Source organism: Dermacentor silvarum, chromosome 9, assembly GCF_013339745.2.
Source record: "Dermacentor silvarum isolate Dsil-2018 chromosome 9, BIME_Dsil_1.4, whole genome shotgun sequence".
Lineage (NCBI taxonomy): Eukaryota > Metazoa > Arthropoda > Arachnida > Ixodida > Ixodidae > Dermacentor > Dermacentor silvarum.
The window spans coordinates 148,973,407-148,990,170 of record NC_051162.1 but is presented as its reverse complement, the minus strand read 5'-3'; the positions used below and the strand labels follow the sequence as shown (position 1 = coordinate 148,990,170).

Below are 16,764 nucleotides of genomic sequence, written 5' to 3'. Positions count from 1 at the left end.
GGCGGCCCGATGGCGGGGAGACTGGCGGCTGCACGCATGACTGCGTGCGTGTGCCCGCTCTCGACTGAGGCGCATGCGTGCAGCCTTCTGGCCTCGGCCGCCGTGCCACTGGCTCTCTCCGGGCTCCCGCTTGTCTACGAAAAAAGTAGGTCAAAACGGAGTAGTGGGGGTGGAGAGGAGTTCGCGTTAGCGTTGGTTGTATATACGGAGCTTTGTTGGGGGGGGTATTTTGTAAGAGTCCACCTAGTACACTGTCCACTTCGGCTGTCGCGATTGGCTCCAGCTGTACGAGCAAGGAGACTGGCTGGCTCCTTCTCGCTCTTGCTGCTGGAGCCAATCGCGACAGCCGAAGCGGACAGTACGCTAGGTGGACTCACACAGAATACCCCTGTTGCTCAAGTACTCTTGTCTGGGAACGTCGTACAAAAGCGTGAGGAACACGCTAGGAACGCGGTCGCCCGTGGACGCCGAGCCAGCTCTTTCAGAGCCGGGCATTGTATAGCCATTGTGTAAGTGTTAAAAAATACCCCATTGTGCTACTCCGAGCCGGCGCCGAAGCCTCTTTCCCGAGTACGAAGCGAAGGGGTCGGGTCGGTTTACCATTTTGTAGCGAAATTCAACATAGCAAATTCCCATATATATATATATATATAGCTAAACCCCAACATAGCAATCCCACCAGAGCGCCAGCTTCGCTCGGGATGGGATGGAGGGGAGGCGACGTTTAGCTGCGGCACCAAATGCGTATCTTGCGACCGGACGCAAGGGCAACTGGCGACTCAATCTCCCACGCAAAAGGAGGAAAGCGGGAAGGCAGCGCGGGAGGGAAAGGGCGCGGCTTCCACTCTGCCATCAACGGCGTACTTGTACTTTATGCGACTGAGGGCTGTCGCGCGCACCGTATCTTGAAAGTGATTTCCACACGGCTCTTACTTTTGTATGCGCTGTGCTTTCGCCGCTTAGTTTCCGTTGAAGCGATAGACTGCACGAACCTTCAGTCGCTGCTGCTGCCGCGCTTGCTCACGCCAATGTTTTGACAGTGCTTGTCTGCGGCCATCGAGTGTGATTTATTCATGTTTGCTTGTGCGCGCTGACACCAGGCTTGTTAATTTAGTTAGTAAGCGGATTTGCCCAAGTTTATGCAGCCGATAAAATTACTATCCCTACTGCGTTAGCTCTGTACTCGTAAATTTGCTATCGCAATTTATGCTTCGCCTTTCGGGCAAACCTACGACTTTTTAATTTATCGGACTGATCGAATAATTCTAATAAGTTAAAAAAATGATACAGCGACTCTAACTTACAATAAAAATTAAATATTTCTTTCTTATGCCCATCGCGGGTTTTCAGTGCACCCATTCCGCGAAAGGAATGGCGCCTGCTGGTTCGCCTGCGAGCCGCGATTTTGTTCCTTTATTTGGGGCTCCACAAACGTGAAACATTAATTTATTCGATTAACTCGTTGCTTCGCCCGCCGGAGAAAATGCGCATACAGTGATACAATTTGCTTCATCTGGGACAGAAAAGCCTGATAATGCACACAGATCCCACAGACGATGGCACAGAAGCGTTCATTCACGCTTCTGGAAGCCATCGTCTGAGTAGCACTTGAAGACGGTTGCGTTGTTCACTTGATGACTCGAACAGAAAGGAAATTTCGCTGCGAGGTGTGAGCTTATATAAGCACAGCACAAAACACGTGGTTAGGGATGGTTAAGACGCACTTGATACGTAAACACACAAGTACCGATGGCCATGATGATTGGACATGCTCGAAAGCACGTGTAAAAACCCGCGAACAACCACACAGGAAGAGCGGTCGATGAGCAAACATGGCGTTTTAATGGAACAACAGTCACGATGACGATGATGATAGCAGGTGAGCGAGGAAGTAGTTTCTACACACTTCCCGGCGCAACATGAAGGGCTACTTTCGTGTCCTTGACAAAGAGACAGTCCAGTTACACCTCACAAAAACGATTGTGAATTCCAGGCCGGTCAGATAATGCGAAAGAAACCTCGCGCGGGAGGCGTTGTTCACTGGCTCGTGTAGGAGGAGGAGGAGGAAAAAGAAGGAAAGGCAGGGAGGTTAACCAGAAGCACAGCCGGTTTGCTACCCTACACGGGTGAAGGGGTTTAAAGGGATGAAAAGAAAGGAGAGAGAGGGAAGAAAGTACTCGCAGTATGAACACGTGCGGTTGTCGAACACATCACAATCGGTCACTGAGGCCAGTCGACTTCATGGACTGTAACACTGCCCGCGTCGCTTGCAACGCGTGGAGCCACGGTCCAAGAATCTTTGTCTCTGAAAACGGTCTGCTGTCTAATCGGTTTAACACACTCCGGAGAGAGAGAGAGAGAGAGAAATAACATTTATTAGCCCTGAAGGAACTAAAGCCCAAGTCCGGGCCTCCTGGTAGGCTCATGCCTCCTGGCCCAGCACGTTCTTGACGTGCTGCACAAGAAGCGGCCACCATAGTTTTTGAAACCTTCGTCGGGGAGTGGTCCACTCCTCCCAGCTGCCAGGACGCTGGTTGTGTGATAATTTGGAAAGTATTGTCTTTTTGAAGATGGCGTTTGCAGGGCACTCCCACAAGATGTGTTTATTTGATGGATAGGCCCCGCACTGTTTACAAGTGGGGGAGCCTGGGTCCCTGTTAATATAATGCGTATAGTGTGGTGTGAGTAATGTGTGTGTTTGTGCTTTCGTATGATTGAGGCGTCCTCTCTCGAATGCGTGTAGGATGGTGTGTTGATAATTGTTGATGCTTCCCTGCGAGACTTCAAAATATGTATCCTTTCTTTGCGCTGCATCTTCTGGTCTTTTCTGGGGTTGTATCTTCAACAGGCCAAATGATAGGAGGTCCCGGATTTTCTGTGCGGGTGAGCTGGTGTGCTCTTACATTTCCTCCGAAGTATGCACCAGGATCTGTGCCCTGTCCTTGTTGTCTTACCGAATGCACAGCTGTACTTTGTTTCGTAGTGTCAATTCTGGTGTGCACACGTAGTGGTGTTAGACGACGTTGCTCAACGTTGAACATCAGTAGCTAGCGCTTTTGTATTCTGTTGTCGTAGCTTAATCTTCCTTGAAACAGTGTGAACAGTCAAGAGAAGCGTAGCCTCGGTAAAGCAATCGGCGATACGGACACCTTGTTCCGTCTTTGCAGTGCTTTGATTTTGCGCAGATGATACCCGGTCTCAGATGCATCGTTGTCCTTGCTTTTCTGGATATCTGCGGCAGTAATAGTCTTAATGGTCGGACGTTGGTTGTTTGTACCATGTAGGGTTTTTTGAGAGTTAAATGCTTAGTTCTGACAGCGGGAGATAGGGCTGTGGGCAGACGCTCTTCTACGTTGATTGCGCAGTGACGATGGGCCTCCTGTTGTCGGCATCAGTACTGGCTGGAATTCATTTCGCTTCGGTTCATGCATGCGCCTTCGTGGTCATCAATACAATGAGTATGCTTTCCCTTTCCGGGACGGCACCGTGACTCTTGGGTGGAAATGAGGTCTTCGTGAACTCCTCCGCTGTTCATCAGAGACGTCTAACCGCGTGTTGCTAATAGGGGCGAAGCTCCTTAGGGTCGAGCCTTGTCCCCCGTCGCGCCGTCGTAACCACGCTAGTACTCGCCGCTCCAGCTAGAGGCGCAGCTGTGCTCTCTTTCTCGACGCGCGCTCTCTCTCTCATCCGTAGCTAGGGGCGCTGTGGTGCACAAGGGCGTTCGTTTCTCTCTCGTTCCCGACGCTCGCGCTCTCTTTCTCGTTCGTGACGCGCTCTCTCTCTCTCTCTCGTCCGTAGCTAGAGGCGCTGCGGTGCACAAGAGCGTTCGTTCCCGACGCGCGCGCTCATTCTCTCTCGTCCGTAGCTCTGGTTTACCCGAATGATCCCCCGGTGCTTCGCCCACTCCTCATCATTCACGTCGTGGATATGCGGTGATTTTTTTTTATCCGTTCTCATGTCTTGGACACTGTGCGAAGGCTCTTTCGGTATCCCTGTGACTACAAGAGTTACTTGTTCGTCCTTGTGCTTTCGACGCGTCTCCAAAGTCCAAGATGACGACATCAGTGGATAGCTATCTTCGGTTCCGTCATACAAGTCTCTAACCATGTTACTACCGGTTTTAGACACGACAATATTGTCTTCAGTAGGTCCTTCCATGTCATTGAAGATTTCTGTCTTTATGCCGTTCCTTCGTTTACCTCCTTCAATGCAGCCATGGCTTGTAGCTTTGGTCTTACAATCTTTTACCGGTTGTATGTTTTGCAACGCTTCAAGGCACAAGAGATCTCCAGAGATCTGTGACACGTCTTCACTGTTTACACTCTGTGTCATCCCAATAGCAAATCTGATTTTATACTGCAGTGTAACCAGTTTATCGCTGTAATCTACCTGAAGGGTATATTCTTCATATATTTCGTCTTCAGGAGTGAGCACTTCAATCTTTCCATCAAGGAAACAAAGCCTCTCATGAAGCATTTCGAGCCGGCTGCTCATGCGGTGCAGTTGAGTCGTTGTGGCCTCACTGAGCGCCGTGTCGATATCGTCGAAAATGAGGTTTACCGTCCTTCTGATAAGTGCCCTATCCATGATCAGCTCGGCCGCCTTGTAGCTGGCGGCTGTCGGTGGATGGATGAGGGCTGTCGGTAGCGTTGACTCCGCTCTTCCCGGTGAATCTGTGTGTGGGCTCATCGTCAGTCGGTCCTGGGGGCTGTTCGTTCGTTAATTATTACAGCTCCCGGGTTTCACGGCACCGTTTTGTAGAAACCCGCAAGGATCACGCAAGAAGAGCGGTCGATGAGCAAGCATGGCGTTTTTTATCGAACAACAATGACGATCACGATGATGATAGCAGGTGAGTGAGGAAGAAGTTTCTACAGCACGTTTCTAGATGTTGCGGTGCACAATGTGAGAACATGCTTGAAATGAGTACATGTTTTGAAATAAGTTTATTTTCTTACAAAAGGCGCTCCGCATGTTTGGTAACAGCTAGCTTTCTCGCAGTAACAAATGCCAATCTCTAAGGAAATGCTTTTCTATACTGCAAGTGCTATAAACGATTGCAAGAGACGAAAATACGCCATATGGCGCCCGTGCTTTGAACATAATCCAGAGTGATGGCCTCGAAGATTTATTGCACCAACCACGGGCCTGATTAGGTGGCGTCCAAATTAACGCATCACCCACGGGTAAAAAATGCAGATCTTGAAGGCCATACTTAATTTTGGTATACGATTCAGGTCAGCAGTTTTAATGAAAACAAGGTTTGTATGCCTCTTGTCTGCTTCAGTACTGCTCAGGGACCATAGCTGTGTACCATTTCAAGTCGGTGACTTCCTTGCTACGTCGGCACGTGCGCACAAAGTTTTGATACTCTATCATCATGGCGAGCCGGGCTAGTTGCGCCTGCTCTGCGCATGCTCTGCGATTGAAGATCTTTCAGTACTGGCCGAGAAATTCTAAACAATTACTTTAGTTTAAATGCAGAATTTTTGGTTTCAGAATTATTGCTTCGTTTTTTGAGGCACGTGATCCTCCCCAAGTGCACAGACGCACGTTTTGATGTTTGAACAGCGAAGCTGTTAAATTCAGCCGTAATTTGTGGTTCGTATCATTAAACTCTCATCATCAGCAATGACGAAAGAAAAGGAAATAAACTTCCTTGACGAGGCGGGATTCGAGCCCGCGTAGCGTACCCACGGTCCCAAGGCGAGCGTTGTAACCACTAGGCTATACATCCACGCTTGCAGAGCATGCATTTATGCGAACCATATGATTGCGTTCGAGCGTCTTCGTCTACAGCTGGCGCATTCGCACGAGCCCGTGCCAATGCTCTGCGAAGTGAAGAAGAGGTTTTGCGACCTATGCTCGGAAGAGAGCTAAAGGAACTGAAAGCGAGAGAGAGAGACACGCATTCACGGAGCGGGTCTGCTGGAACGCGTTGTCGGCATTGCAACGCGGTGTCGGCATTGGAACGCGGTGTCGGCATTGGAACGCGGCGTCGGTGTTGCAAGCTGTGCAAAGCAACGCGCAGTGACGGCTGTAAGTCCGAGATGCGCGAAAAGACATTATCATCAAAATGAGTAACAAGATGAAAAGTACGCGCGCACTTCCGGAAAATGCTGGGCCACGGTCACCCAGCTTCGCGGTTTCAAGCCTTGCGCGGCCGAGTACAAGGTTAAGGATTTTTTTTGGAGTATATCACTGATTGCATGTCGATGTTGCAGTAAAATTGGTTGGGTAATGCTGCGGCGACGTTTATTAGTCACGTTGGGGTAACATCACTTTGTAATGTTGCACCAACATTGCTTCAAACAGAAATGTTGTACTGCATTTGTAAAGATCGCACCAATGTTACCATATGTTGCCCCACTTTTTGCAGCAAAGCCCAACATTCACGGCGTTGCTACAATGTTGTAGCAACATTATGTGCTACCCGGGATGATGTAAATAAACCTGTTTTTACCGAATGAACTTCATGCAAACTTTATATCTATGAGAAAATATTTAAGTATTCGATTCAGGAATTTCACTATTATATAACCGCAAATCCAACGTAAGTTGAAAGTATTATCAACCTCATATGAAACAACTTGCTTGAGTGATGTGCTAGGTAGACTTACATTGGTAAATAATATGCAAGGTACGGCCACAAGTCTCGCTTTTGCATATGCTTTGTTATCTTCTCTGTACAGGCCGAAACAACGGAACCTGCCTCCAGCAACCAACATGGCTCTGTACAGGCCGAAACAACCCAACCTGCCTCCAGCAATCAACATGGCTCTGTACAGGCCGAAACAACGCAACCTGCCTCCAGCAACCAACATGGCTCTGTACAGACCAAAAGAAAGCAACTTGCCTCCAGCAACCAACATGGCTCTGTACAGACCAAAAGAAAGCAACTTGCCTCCAGCAACCAACATGGCTCTGTACAAACCAAAAGAAAGCAACCTGCCTCCAGCAATCAACATGGCTCTGTACAAACCAAAATAATGCAACCTGCCTCCAGCACCCAACATGGCTCTGTACAGGCCGAAACAACGCAACCTGCCTCCAGCAACCAACATGGCTCTGTACAGGTCGAAACAACGCATCCTGCCTCCAGCAACCAACATGGCTCTGTACAGACCAAAATAATGCAACCTGCCTCCAGCAACCAACAAGGCTCAGTACATGCCAAAACAACGCAACCTGCCTCCAGCAACCAACATGGCTCTGTACAGACTGAAACAACGCAAAGTGCCTCTAATAACCAACATGGCTCTGTACAGACCAAAATAGTGCAACCTGCCTCCAGCACCCAACATGGCCCAGTACAGGCCGAAACAACGCAACCTGCCTCCAGCAACCAACATGGCTCTGTACAGACCAAATAATGCAACCTGCCTCCAGCAACCAACATGGCTCCGTACAGGCCAAAACAATGCAACCTGCCTCTGGTAACCAACATGGCTCTGTACAGGCCGAAACAACGCAACCTGCCTCCAGTAACCAACATGGCTCTGTACAGACCAAAAGAATCCAACCTGCCTCCAGCAACCAACATGGCTCTGTGCAGACCAAAATAATGCAACCTGCCTCCAGCAACCAACATGGCTCTGTACAGGCCGAAACAACGCAACCTGCCTCTGGTAACCAACATGGCTCTGTACAGGCCGAAACAACGCAACCTGCCTCCAGTACCAACATGGCTCTGTACAGACCAAAAGAATGCAACCTGCCTCCAGCAACCAACATGGCTCTGTGCAGACCAAAATAATGCAACCTGCCTCCAGCAACCAACATGGCTCTGTACAGGCCGAAACAACGCAACCTGCCTCTGGTAACCAACATGGCTCTGTACAGACCAAAAGAATCCAACCTGCCTCCAGCAACCAACATGGCTCTGTACAGGCCGAAACAACGCAACCTGCCTCCAGTAACCAACACGGCTCTGTACAGACCAAAAGAATCCAACCTGCCTCCAGCAACCAACATGGCTCTGTGCAGACCAAAATAATGCAACCTGCCTCCAGCAACCAACATGGCTCTGTACAGGCCGAAACAACGCAACCTGCCTCTGGTAACCAACATGGCTCTGTACAGGCCGAAACAACGCAACCTGCCTCCAGTAACCAACATGGCTCTGTACAGACCAAAAGAATGCAACCTGCCTCCAGCAACCAACATGGCTCTGTGCAGACCAAAATAATGCAACCTGCCTCCAGCAACCAACATGGCTCTGTACAGGCCGAAACAACGCAACCTGCCTCTGGTAACCAACATGGCTCTGTACAGACCAAAATAATGCAACCTGCCTCCAGCAACCAACATGGCTCTGTACAGGCCGAAACAACGCAACCTGCCTCCAGTAACCAACACGGCTCTGTACAGACCAAAAGAATCCAACCTGCCTCCAGCAACCAACATGGCTCTGTGCAGACCAAAATAATGCAACCTGCCTCCAGCAACCAACGTGGCTCAGTAGAGACCAAAATAATGCAACCTGCCTCCAGCAACCAACATGGCTCACTACAGGCCGAAACAACGCAACCTGCTTCCAGTAACCAACATGGCTCTGTACAGACCAACAGAAAGCAACCTGCCTCCAGCAACCAACATGGCTCTGTACAGACCAAAAGAAAACAACCTGACTCCAGCAACCAACATGGCTCCGTTGTTGTTGTATCGACTGAGACTGTGCATTCCCGAATGGCCACGCAGTTCAGTGACAGAGCAGATGCTGCAGTCGGGCCCTCGGGGATCAGCAGGTCAACTCAGACACCACATGTTGCTACCTTTGTTACCAGGGTGAACAGCTGGACGGATACCGAAGATCTTGCCAGCTTCCAGGACAGTTGTTCTTAACTACGCGAAAAGGCACGTAAATGTTTTTAACCTGGAAAAAGTAAACCGCAAGTGGCGGTCGGAATCAACTGGTAGTCAGATTCATTGTCAACATAGTAGTAGCAGGGTCCTTATTGAAGGACCCTGGTAGTAGGAAATGGTTGTTCAGTCGCACTCTCCCATGTCGTATTGTACTAACGTAAAAGTTTTCCCCTACTATGACTTCTTAACGCAGCTTGACAGCAGGCTGCCTAAATAGCTCTGTCAAAACTATAGAAGGGTGAATGAGTGAGTGCATGAACGAGTGAGTGCGCGTCTCAGAAACCAGTCATCGTCATCCTCTCCTGTCACAATCATTGTGTTGCTACCCAGGGCGGTACCCAGGAATTATTTTCGGGAGGGGTTTCAGAGATGAATGCGGCTATTTCGAAACATTATATACTCTCACTTATATTCAAGTATGAACCAAGTCCTTTGATGACATACTATTACAGCAGGCTTCCAATAATTCGACTCCGCCTAATTCGAATTTTCGGTCAATTCGATCCCGACCGAAGTTCTCGGCCGGCACCCAGGAGTTTCTACGGGCCCAAACTTTCGTTGCTCTTCGCCGGAAAATTCAAGCTTGGCCAGTCAGCACGCAAGCTCCTGACTCCTATGGTGACCCCAGTAGCGACCCCGATAGTCACAGCGTCTGTCTCCGCGGAGCTTAGGGGACAGTGAACAGGCGTCACATCTCCTAACGAAAACGCCTATTTTAGGCATGCATGTCAAGTAATAACTGTAACTCACAATGTCTAATTGTGCTCTTTACCCAATTCTCATGCGCGCCTTCTTTTCACGGATAATGGACCCAGAATCGCCTGCACGGTGCAATAGGATAATAAGCCAAAACCGCTTTCACGGCGTTTGAATCTTTACTGCGTAACACGGATGTATTGAAAAAAACACGCGGTGAAGCTGTCTTAGGAAACAGGCCGCCAAAAACACGTTTTTCTTGCTAAAGAATAGTGTGCGCTTTAGATTTTTATTTTGTGTAGGCGCTTTAATCTCATTTCTACGTTTGCTTTCTACCTTGGACAAATATAAAGCAGTCGCCCATTTGATTCGGAGGCCTATTAGAATCAAGAAAATACTGGCAAATGAATAGTATGTTGGATGTCTTTTCTGCAGATAGTTTAATTCGACCCGCCTGATAGTTGGATCAGTTTTGTCAGTTGATATCATATCTTTATACGGTCGACTTCCAGTAATTCGACCCTGATGAGAATCAGGGTCGAATTACTGGAAGTCGACTGTATAAAGATATGATATGTATAATGACACACGTATATGTAAGTTGTGCTGAGCAGTATATCGCCGCAGCGATAATTTCGGTAGGTGTTAGAACGCCCTAACCCTCCCTTTGGTTAGGTCCCTGTTACTACCACTGGTGCTGATCGCCTTCAGTACAGTAAGATTACTGAAGAGGGTACAAAAGAAATGCCCCAAGTGACTGGATGGTGGCGCCCTCCGAATGTATATATAAGTGTGATGAGAATAAACAGGGTTCTCGAGTCACGGCAATAACCCGCTGCAGTTGCTCCTTGCTGGCGAGCTCAGGGTAGCTCAACCACACTCTGAACAATGCCACTTCATGTCATGAGAATGCCGAACGCTGAGCAACCCGCAACTCCGTTGGTAACTGCGAGCATCGCTCTCCGCCACTCTTCACTAACGACCCAAGTCAGTGGCCAGCATATAACTCTATTTTATATGCGTTGGCGTTGGGTCTGACTGCCATTTCCGAAGAGACCAAGGTGTACACGCTTCTGTACTGCATGGGTAATTCTTGCTTCGCCTATGACAGACGCCGAGGCCTATCGTTCATCCGAAGTCGTGAAAGAAGAACTAACAGGCCAGTTCGTGCACCCGGTCAACGAAGTATACGAATGCAGTCAGTTTCCCTGACGTACGTAGATGCCTGGCGAAACGGTGGACGCCTTGCACTCTACGCCCTGGAATATGGTGAAAAAATGGAAATAATCATCTGCAGACGTCGAACGCCTCGTACGTGGCCCCTTTGTCGTCGGTATGCTCTAACTACTCGCTTGTCGGTTTAGCTTTGTCGGAACCCAAAACTGACGCTACAGGCCGCACTCACTCAAGCTAGACAGCACGAAGACGCCGAAAATCAGCAGAAACTGCAAACCGGAAACTCTCAGCTGGGTTACCTCAATGTCAACGCCATGTCGCGAAAGCAAACCAAGATTACGGCCTGGTTACAGTTTCGGGAAGCTACCAGAAGCAGAGAGAACCAGCACCGGGACCATACAGGCGGATTGAAGGATTCGTGCGGTTACGGCAGCAACGAACAACATTCACGCTTACTCTATCATGCTCGAAAAGTGACCTGAAACTTTTACGGAAAACGAAGACTTTTCGCATCAGGTTGCCGCTCCGGGACGAAGTTTCTCAGTCCCGTCCAGCTGCTCTCCGTCGAGTTGTGGCAAGAACAAGGCCGGCACATTGTGGTACATGTGAACAGTTACACCCTTCTCTTGAAAAGAGACTTTGGCGTGGACGTTTCCGTTGTGCCCCGCTAATATTCGTGATCTCCTGTCTCGATTGACCAACCCGCTGGTGGACAGCTGATTGGTCTGGGCCGCTGTAAACTGGACTTGCTCGGCACGCCCTCCGCTACCCTGTCTTGCCGAAGCCACTCTATCAACTAAAAACTGTACATTTACACGCCCCTCTTTGGCTATGCCGCTACAGTCCGCTTCGTTGACTCTGTGGCGGATGCCTATGCCGCCATGATGCCACCATCGCTTCCAGCTGCAATGCCGCTGTTCACAGGACTAGGTATGATGCCGGAAGAGTACCGCATCTGCATAAATCCTGGAGTCGTGCCCTTTTCTCCAATGGTCGCAAGACGGATACCCATTCTGCACAGGGTGGGTGGTCAAAGACCAACTGGACAAATGGTAAAATGGAGGTGTCATTCGTAGAGTTGACAAGCCCACACCATGATGTGCAGACCTCTGTGACAAAGGTGGTAGGAAGACCATGACGGCACCCTGACCATGAGAACATATAATCATCAGCCTATATTTAAGTCCACTGCAGGACGAAGACATCTCCATATGATCTCCAATTGGCCCTGTGTTGCGCTAGTGGATTCCAACTTGCGCCTGCAAGTTTCCTAACTTCATCACCCTACCTAATTTTCTGCTCGACTGCGTTTCCTTTTTCATGGTATTAATTCTGTAACTCTATTGGTTCACCAGTTATCCATCCGGCGCATCATGTGGCCTGCCCAGCTCCATTTTATTGCGATAGCAATTATATGGACACTTCAACCGGATTTCTGCCGTCGTCGTCGCCGTGAGGTTCCGAATAGATAAAATCTTCGCTGCGCGCCGTATGCTCGAGCGGAAGCGTGCGGGGACGCGCACTATCACGGAGAGCGAAGGCACTCAATCTTTCACGCGCAATCAAGGAAGCGGGAAGCCAGCGCCGGAGGGAGCGGGGGGGGGGGGGGGGGGGCGCACTTCTACTCTGCCAACAAACGTGCTCGTCGCTCGCCCGCACCGTTTCTTATCTCCACACGGCTCTGACCTTTGTATGCGCTGTGCATTCGCCGCTCAGTTTCCGTTGAAGCGATAGACCACACGTACCTTCGCCCGCTGCGGCGTATGCGCTTGCCGCCAGCGTTTTGACAGTCGTTGTCTGCAGTCATTCAGTGTGATCTATTCATGTTTGTTTGTGCGCGCTCACACCACAGTTAGTAATAGTCGGGCCACATTTTCCAACGCACGCTACACATGCAATGCTGCCCGGATCGGCAGTGCAGCGCTACAGGTGTGTCCCTTCGCACGCGCTGCCCAAGGGCGGCGCTTCTCATCAACACCACCGTTTCACACGCGCCTTCTCGTGGTCATCGAGTCTCTCTTCATGTCGGTCTACTTACGCCGCAGCACACCTGCTTACTTAATCAGCTCATGTTTACTACAATTCATATTGCTACCAAAGCCGCTCACCTTACTTCGTATGACATTGCTGTGTTGCTATCGCATTCATTGCTTCGCCCTTAGGGCGAAACTGTGACATTTTTTTTCTCTTAATGTAAATTAGAACATTGGCTAACCCCGTTTGCTCTCTTATCCACACCGCTCTCTTCCTGTCTCTTAACGTTAGGCCAAACATTTTTCGTTTCATGTCTCTTTGTGCGGTCCTTAGTTTGTTCTCGAGATTCTTTGTTAAAATACAAGTTGCTGTCCCATATTTTAGCACCGGTAGAATGCAATGATTGTACACTTTTCTTTTCAACGACAGTGGTAAGCTTGATCCCAGTCAGGATTTGGCAATGCCTGCCGTATGCACTCCAACCCAATTTTATTCTTCTGTGAGTTTTCTTCTCAAGATCAGGGCCCCCTGTGAGTAATTGACCTAGATAAACGTACTCCTTTACAGACTCTAGAGGCTGACTGGCGATCCTGAATTCTTGTTCCCTTGCCAGGCTATTGAACATTACCTTTGTCTTCTGCATATTAATCTTTCAACCCCACTCTTACACTCTCTCGGTTAAGGTACTCAATCATTTGTTGTAATTCGTCCCCGTTATTGCTGAATAGGACAATGTCATCTGCAAACCGTAGGTTGCTGAGATATTCGCCGTTGATCCTCACTCCTAAGCCTTCCCAGTCTAAGAGCTTGAATACTTTTTCTAAGCGTGCAGTAAATAGCATGGGAGAGATTGTGTCTCCTTGCCTGGCCCCTTTCTTGATAGGCAAATTTCTACTTTTCTTGTGGAGAACCAATGTGAGAACATATATAGTGGCCCATTCTAGTAGACAACTTGGGTCACTGAGCCGACGTAAGATGCTAGGTAGGTAGATAGACTCCAAGTGCCCGAAGTAGGCAAGCAATGCTGTGCACTTTGTTGCAATGCATGGTGCGAGGCAACTCCTTCTGAGAAGGCAGATGAACTGATGGTCGCGATATCATAAGCAAGGTCGTTCCTGTCTGGATTTCTGCTGAAAAAAATAAGATGCATAAATGATAGTATTAGTGTAAGGACTTGTTGCGTTTAATGAATACCTTGTGCGAGAGGATATACAGGACGGTTGTACGAGAGAGTATACATAAGTAGAATATCATTAACTTGCTATCCTCATTATAATGGCTGTTGCTCACTATGCAATTGTGTACTTCAATTCGTCCGTTTTCATTTGAGGTAATGGGACAAATTGGTGTGTTTCAATACATTCTCTGCATGGCACTAGGGATGTAACTGTCATTTCGCACGTCGCCCTTCTCACTTGGAGTTGCATGCTATGTGTCACCATCATCAACGGCCTCTTTTTGTCCACTGCATGACAGTGGAATTTATCAGTGGCTTTCACTGGGTGACCATTACATCGTCAGACTGTATCTTGTGTTTGCATGTTTTTAATTTCATTACACCACCTTTCCCATTTCCCATCCCCGAATGCTCTTGCTATTCTGTTCCTCTAATAGACCATCAGTTGCCGGTTGCATGCATTGCATGAGCTGATAGGCTACAGGACATGCTAGGCACAAGGTCAGGTAAACATCTCCAGAACGGACAGGTTCGGCCTGCACAATGCTACTCAGGGACGAGAGACAGAATTTATAACGCCATGTTACCATTCATCGCACAGCTCAAGGCTGTCCAGAGGGCCCGGGCCGTCGCCGAAGGACTCTGTCTACCGACCCCTACCTGGGTGGAGCCACCGGATTGATCGGCGGGGCCTCCGGCCCCACTTTAATTCTTTCTCCTCAGGATCTCAATAAAGTTCGTACTCACTCGCTCCATTCATCATCTCTGTGTAACAATATGCTGGCCAAGCCTGTCGATGTGCACCAGTGCTATTTTGATCACCAGAACCTGCATCCTGCCTCAGCCCACTCCATCCTATGCCAACATATTTCCTCATTTCATGAGACCACCCTAGACCTTTGTTCCCTCAAATGTCAAAGAAACATCAAAGAAAAAAATGTCAAAGAAACACTGGCAAAGAAACGCCATTGTTAGAGCAAGAAAATCAGTGCCAAACTATTACTGCCCAAGCTGCACAATGCGTCTATGATAAACCTTTTCTTTTCCTTTCTTTCTAGACTGAAAAGGAGTGCCCCACCTGTGGCAGCGGGCACAATCTTACTGCGCTGCTGCCTAGTTAACACGAGCAGAGTCTGCAAGGCAGTGCAGGTGAAAAGGGTTCATGTGACAAGTGCACGGGGTACTTTAATGAGGGAACTTTGAAGTTCCCCAACTCTGGTAGAGTTGAATCTTCAAGAACCTCCTGCTGGATGCAGTTTAAGGACCCGACTTCTGCAATGGTGCTACATCATAGAATACTAGCACTGACAAAGAAGGTGCATCATTGTTTCTTCAGCACATAGATGCTCTTTAAAACCCACCTTGAGAAATGTCAATCAACGCAACAAATGTGAGAGCTTTAATTTGGTGTGTGCGAGCACCTTATGGTGTTTTATTTTTGCACATATACTGGTGATTTTGAACTGGAATTGCACGTCTTGTTCACAATAGGTTTAGTGCTCTTCGTACATGGGCAAAGGCTACAGGCTCTGGCTTTCACTTGTGCCTCTTTGTTTTGATCAGCTGCTGTCCATGTACTTGAACGATTTAGCTCTGGCCCACTGTGGTTTTCCAATTCAAGTGCAATGGAATTCTGTATTGAACTTGTTAAAGCAACACTAACAAGAAAAATAATTTTAGCTGTATTAGTAGATCACTCTTCCACAATACCAAGGAAGCCACTCGTACCGTGAAAAGAGGGTTATTAAGCCAGAAAAGACGCAAGGAAAAAAGATGGGTTGTGAAGCTACAATGAAGTTCCCACACTAGTGCGCTGTGAGGTCATGAATTTTGACGGTGTCTGCACAGGCCTAGTTAATTTTTTATCGGTAAAGATGGGCTATATCGTATTCTAAAAGAGCCAAAGGCTGAACTTGGCAAGCTTCAAGAACTTTTGCTGAGCCACAGCGGCCGAAATATGAAAAAAAACAACAACATTGAAATCAGTGACCTCGGACTAATGTACCGGCTCTGAGGTTCCGACGCGAAATTCGAAAAATGGAACTTTGACCTGGTTTTGTTCTTGCAATAATCAACCTCTTACCGTTAAGTTAAGGAATATATAGTTCTGCGGGAATTATTTACCAGTATAGACTGACTTTAAGCTTTACTTTAGTGTCCCTTTAAGCAGCCACTCAACTGATGTGAATATAGCTTATCGCAATTATGTGAAGTAATATTGATGTAGCCGATTTCTGGAAGGCAAAATTTTATTTTTCACCCAAGGTACTTCAGAAAAACCTTTAATAATGTCAAGATTATTATAATTTTCTAACTCAACAAACACAGATACTGCAGCTCCGTTGACTGCTCCTGACTGAGCCTCCATTCAAAGTTTATAATGTTTCTGATATCTATGCTTGATTTAGAATGATGTGTTTGTAAACTCATTGCTCCAATTTTATTGACAATTTGTAATTTTGTTACTGATACTGAAACAGTTTCTTCACAGTATAGTGTTGTAGATCTTCTTTTTCAGTAATATCTCCAAACCCTGGCAATCTTGCTGAACCATTTGTCATAAACCAGATACGTTTCCTACAAATAAAAAAGAAATTATGATAGCACTTTTGCTTGAAATGTCAGTTTTGAGAGTGATAAAAACCGATCCAGATTTTTAATAGGATGCCTATCATCAAAAAAAAAAAAAAAAAAACGAAGAATTCCCATTACAAAACTTTCTGAACCCCTGTTGGTACTTTGTTTTTGTACGCCTCCGTTGTCTGCCGTTTCCGTACTTTTCTTCCACCAATCTTCCAATCGCCTCTTCCTAATCTCTATTGCGAACATGTTTACTTTCCCCCTGTTCTCGCTGAACCCAAGGGCTTCAAGGAGGC

The 16,764-nt window shown here is 47.9% G+C and overlaps 2 protein-coding genes across 11 annotated transcripts in view; one reads left to right on the top strand and one right to left on the bottom strand.

The window, feature by feature from the left end:
* Positions 1 to 8,593, bottom strand: part of LOC125940238 (uncharacterized) — a 12,985-nt gene extending 4,392 nt beyond the window's left edge. For 3 of the 8 annotated variants that reach the window (XR_007463466.1, XR_007463464.1, XR_007463468.1), the window contains exon 1: positions 7,285 to 7,666. Coding sequence is in view for 1 of the 8 variants with exons in the window: in XM_049656097.1 (XP_049512054.1) it covers positions 7,285 to 7,332; positions 7,955 to 8,406 (500 nt within the window). In the remaining 7 variants the exon portion in view is untranslated. Of the gene's footprint in view, positions 1 to 7,284; positions 7,667 to 7,714; positions 7,864 to 7,954 lie in introns of those variants that run through there. The other 5 variants (XR_007463465.1, XR_007463469.1, XR_007463467.1 and 2 more) reach the window with 5 other exon arrangements.
* The window catches only part of LOC119464527 (uncharacterized), a 73,585-nt gene extending 57,081 nt beyond the window's left edge, over positions 1 to 16,504 (top strand). The window contains exon 4 of one of the 3 annotated variants that reach the window (XR_007463471.1): positions 15,380 to 16,504. Coding sequence is in view for 1 of the 3 variants with exons in the window: in XM_049656101.1 (XP_049512058.1) it covers positions 8,563 to 8,844 (282 nt within the window). In the remaining 2 variants the exon portion in view is untranslated. Of the gene's footprint in view, positions 1 to 8,562; positions 8,845 to 14,946; positions 15,234 to 15,379 lie in introns of those variants that run through there. The other 2 variants (XM_049656099.1, XM_049656101.1) reach the window with 2 other exon arrangements.
* Positions 16,505 to 16,764: the final 260 nt, after the last annotated feature.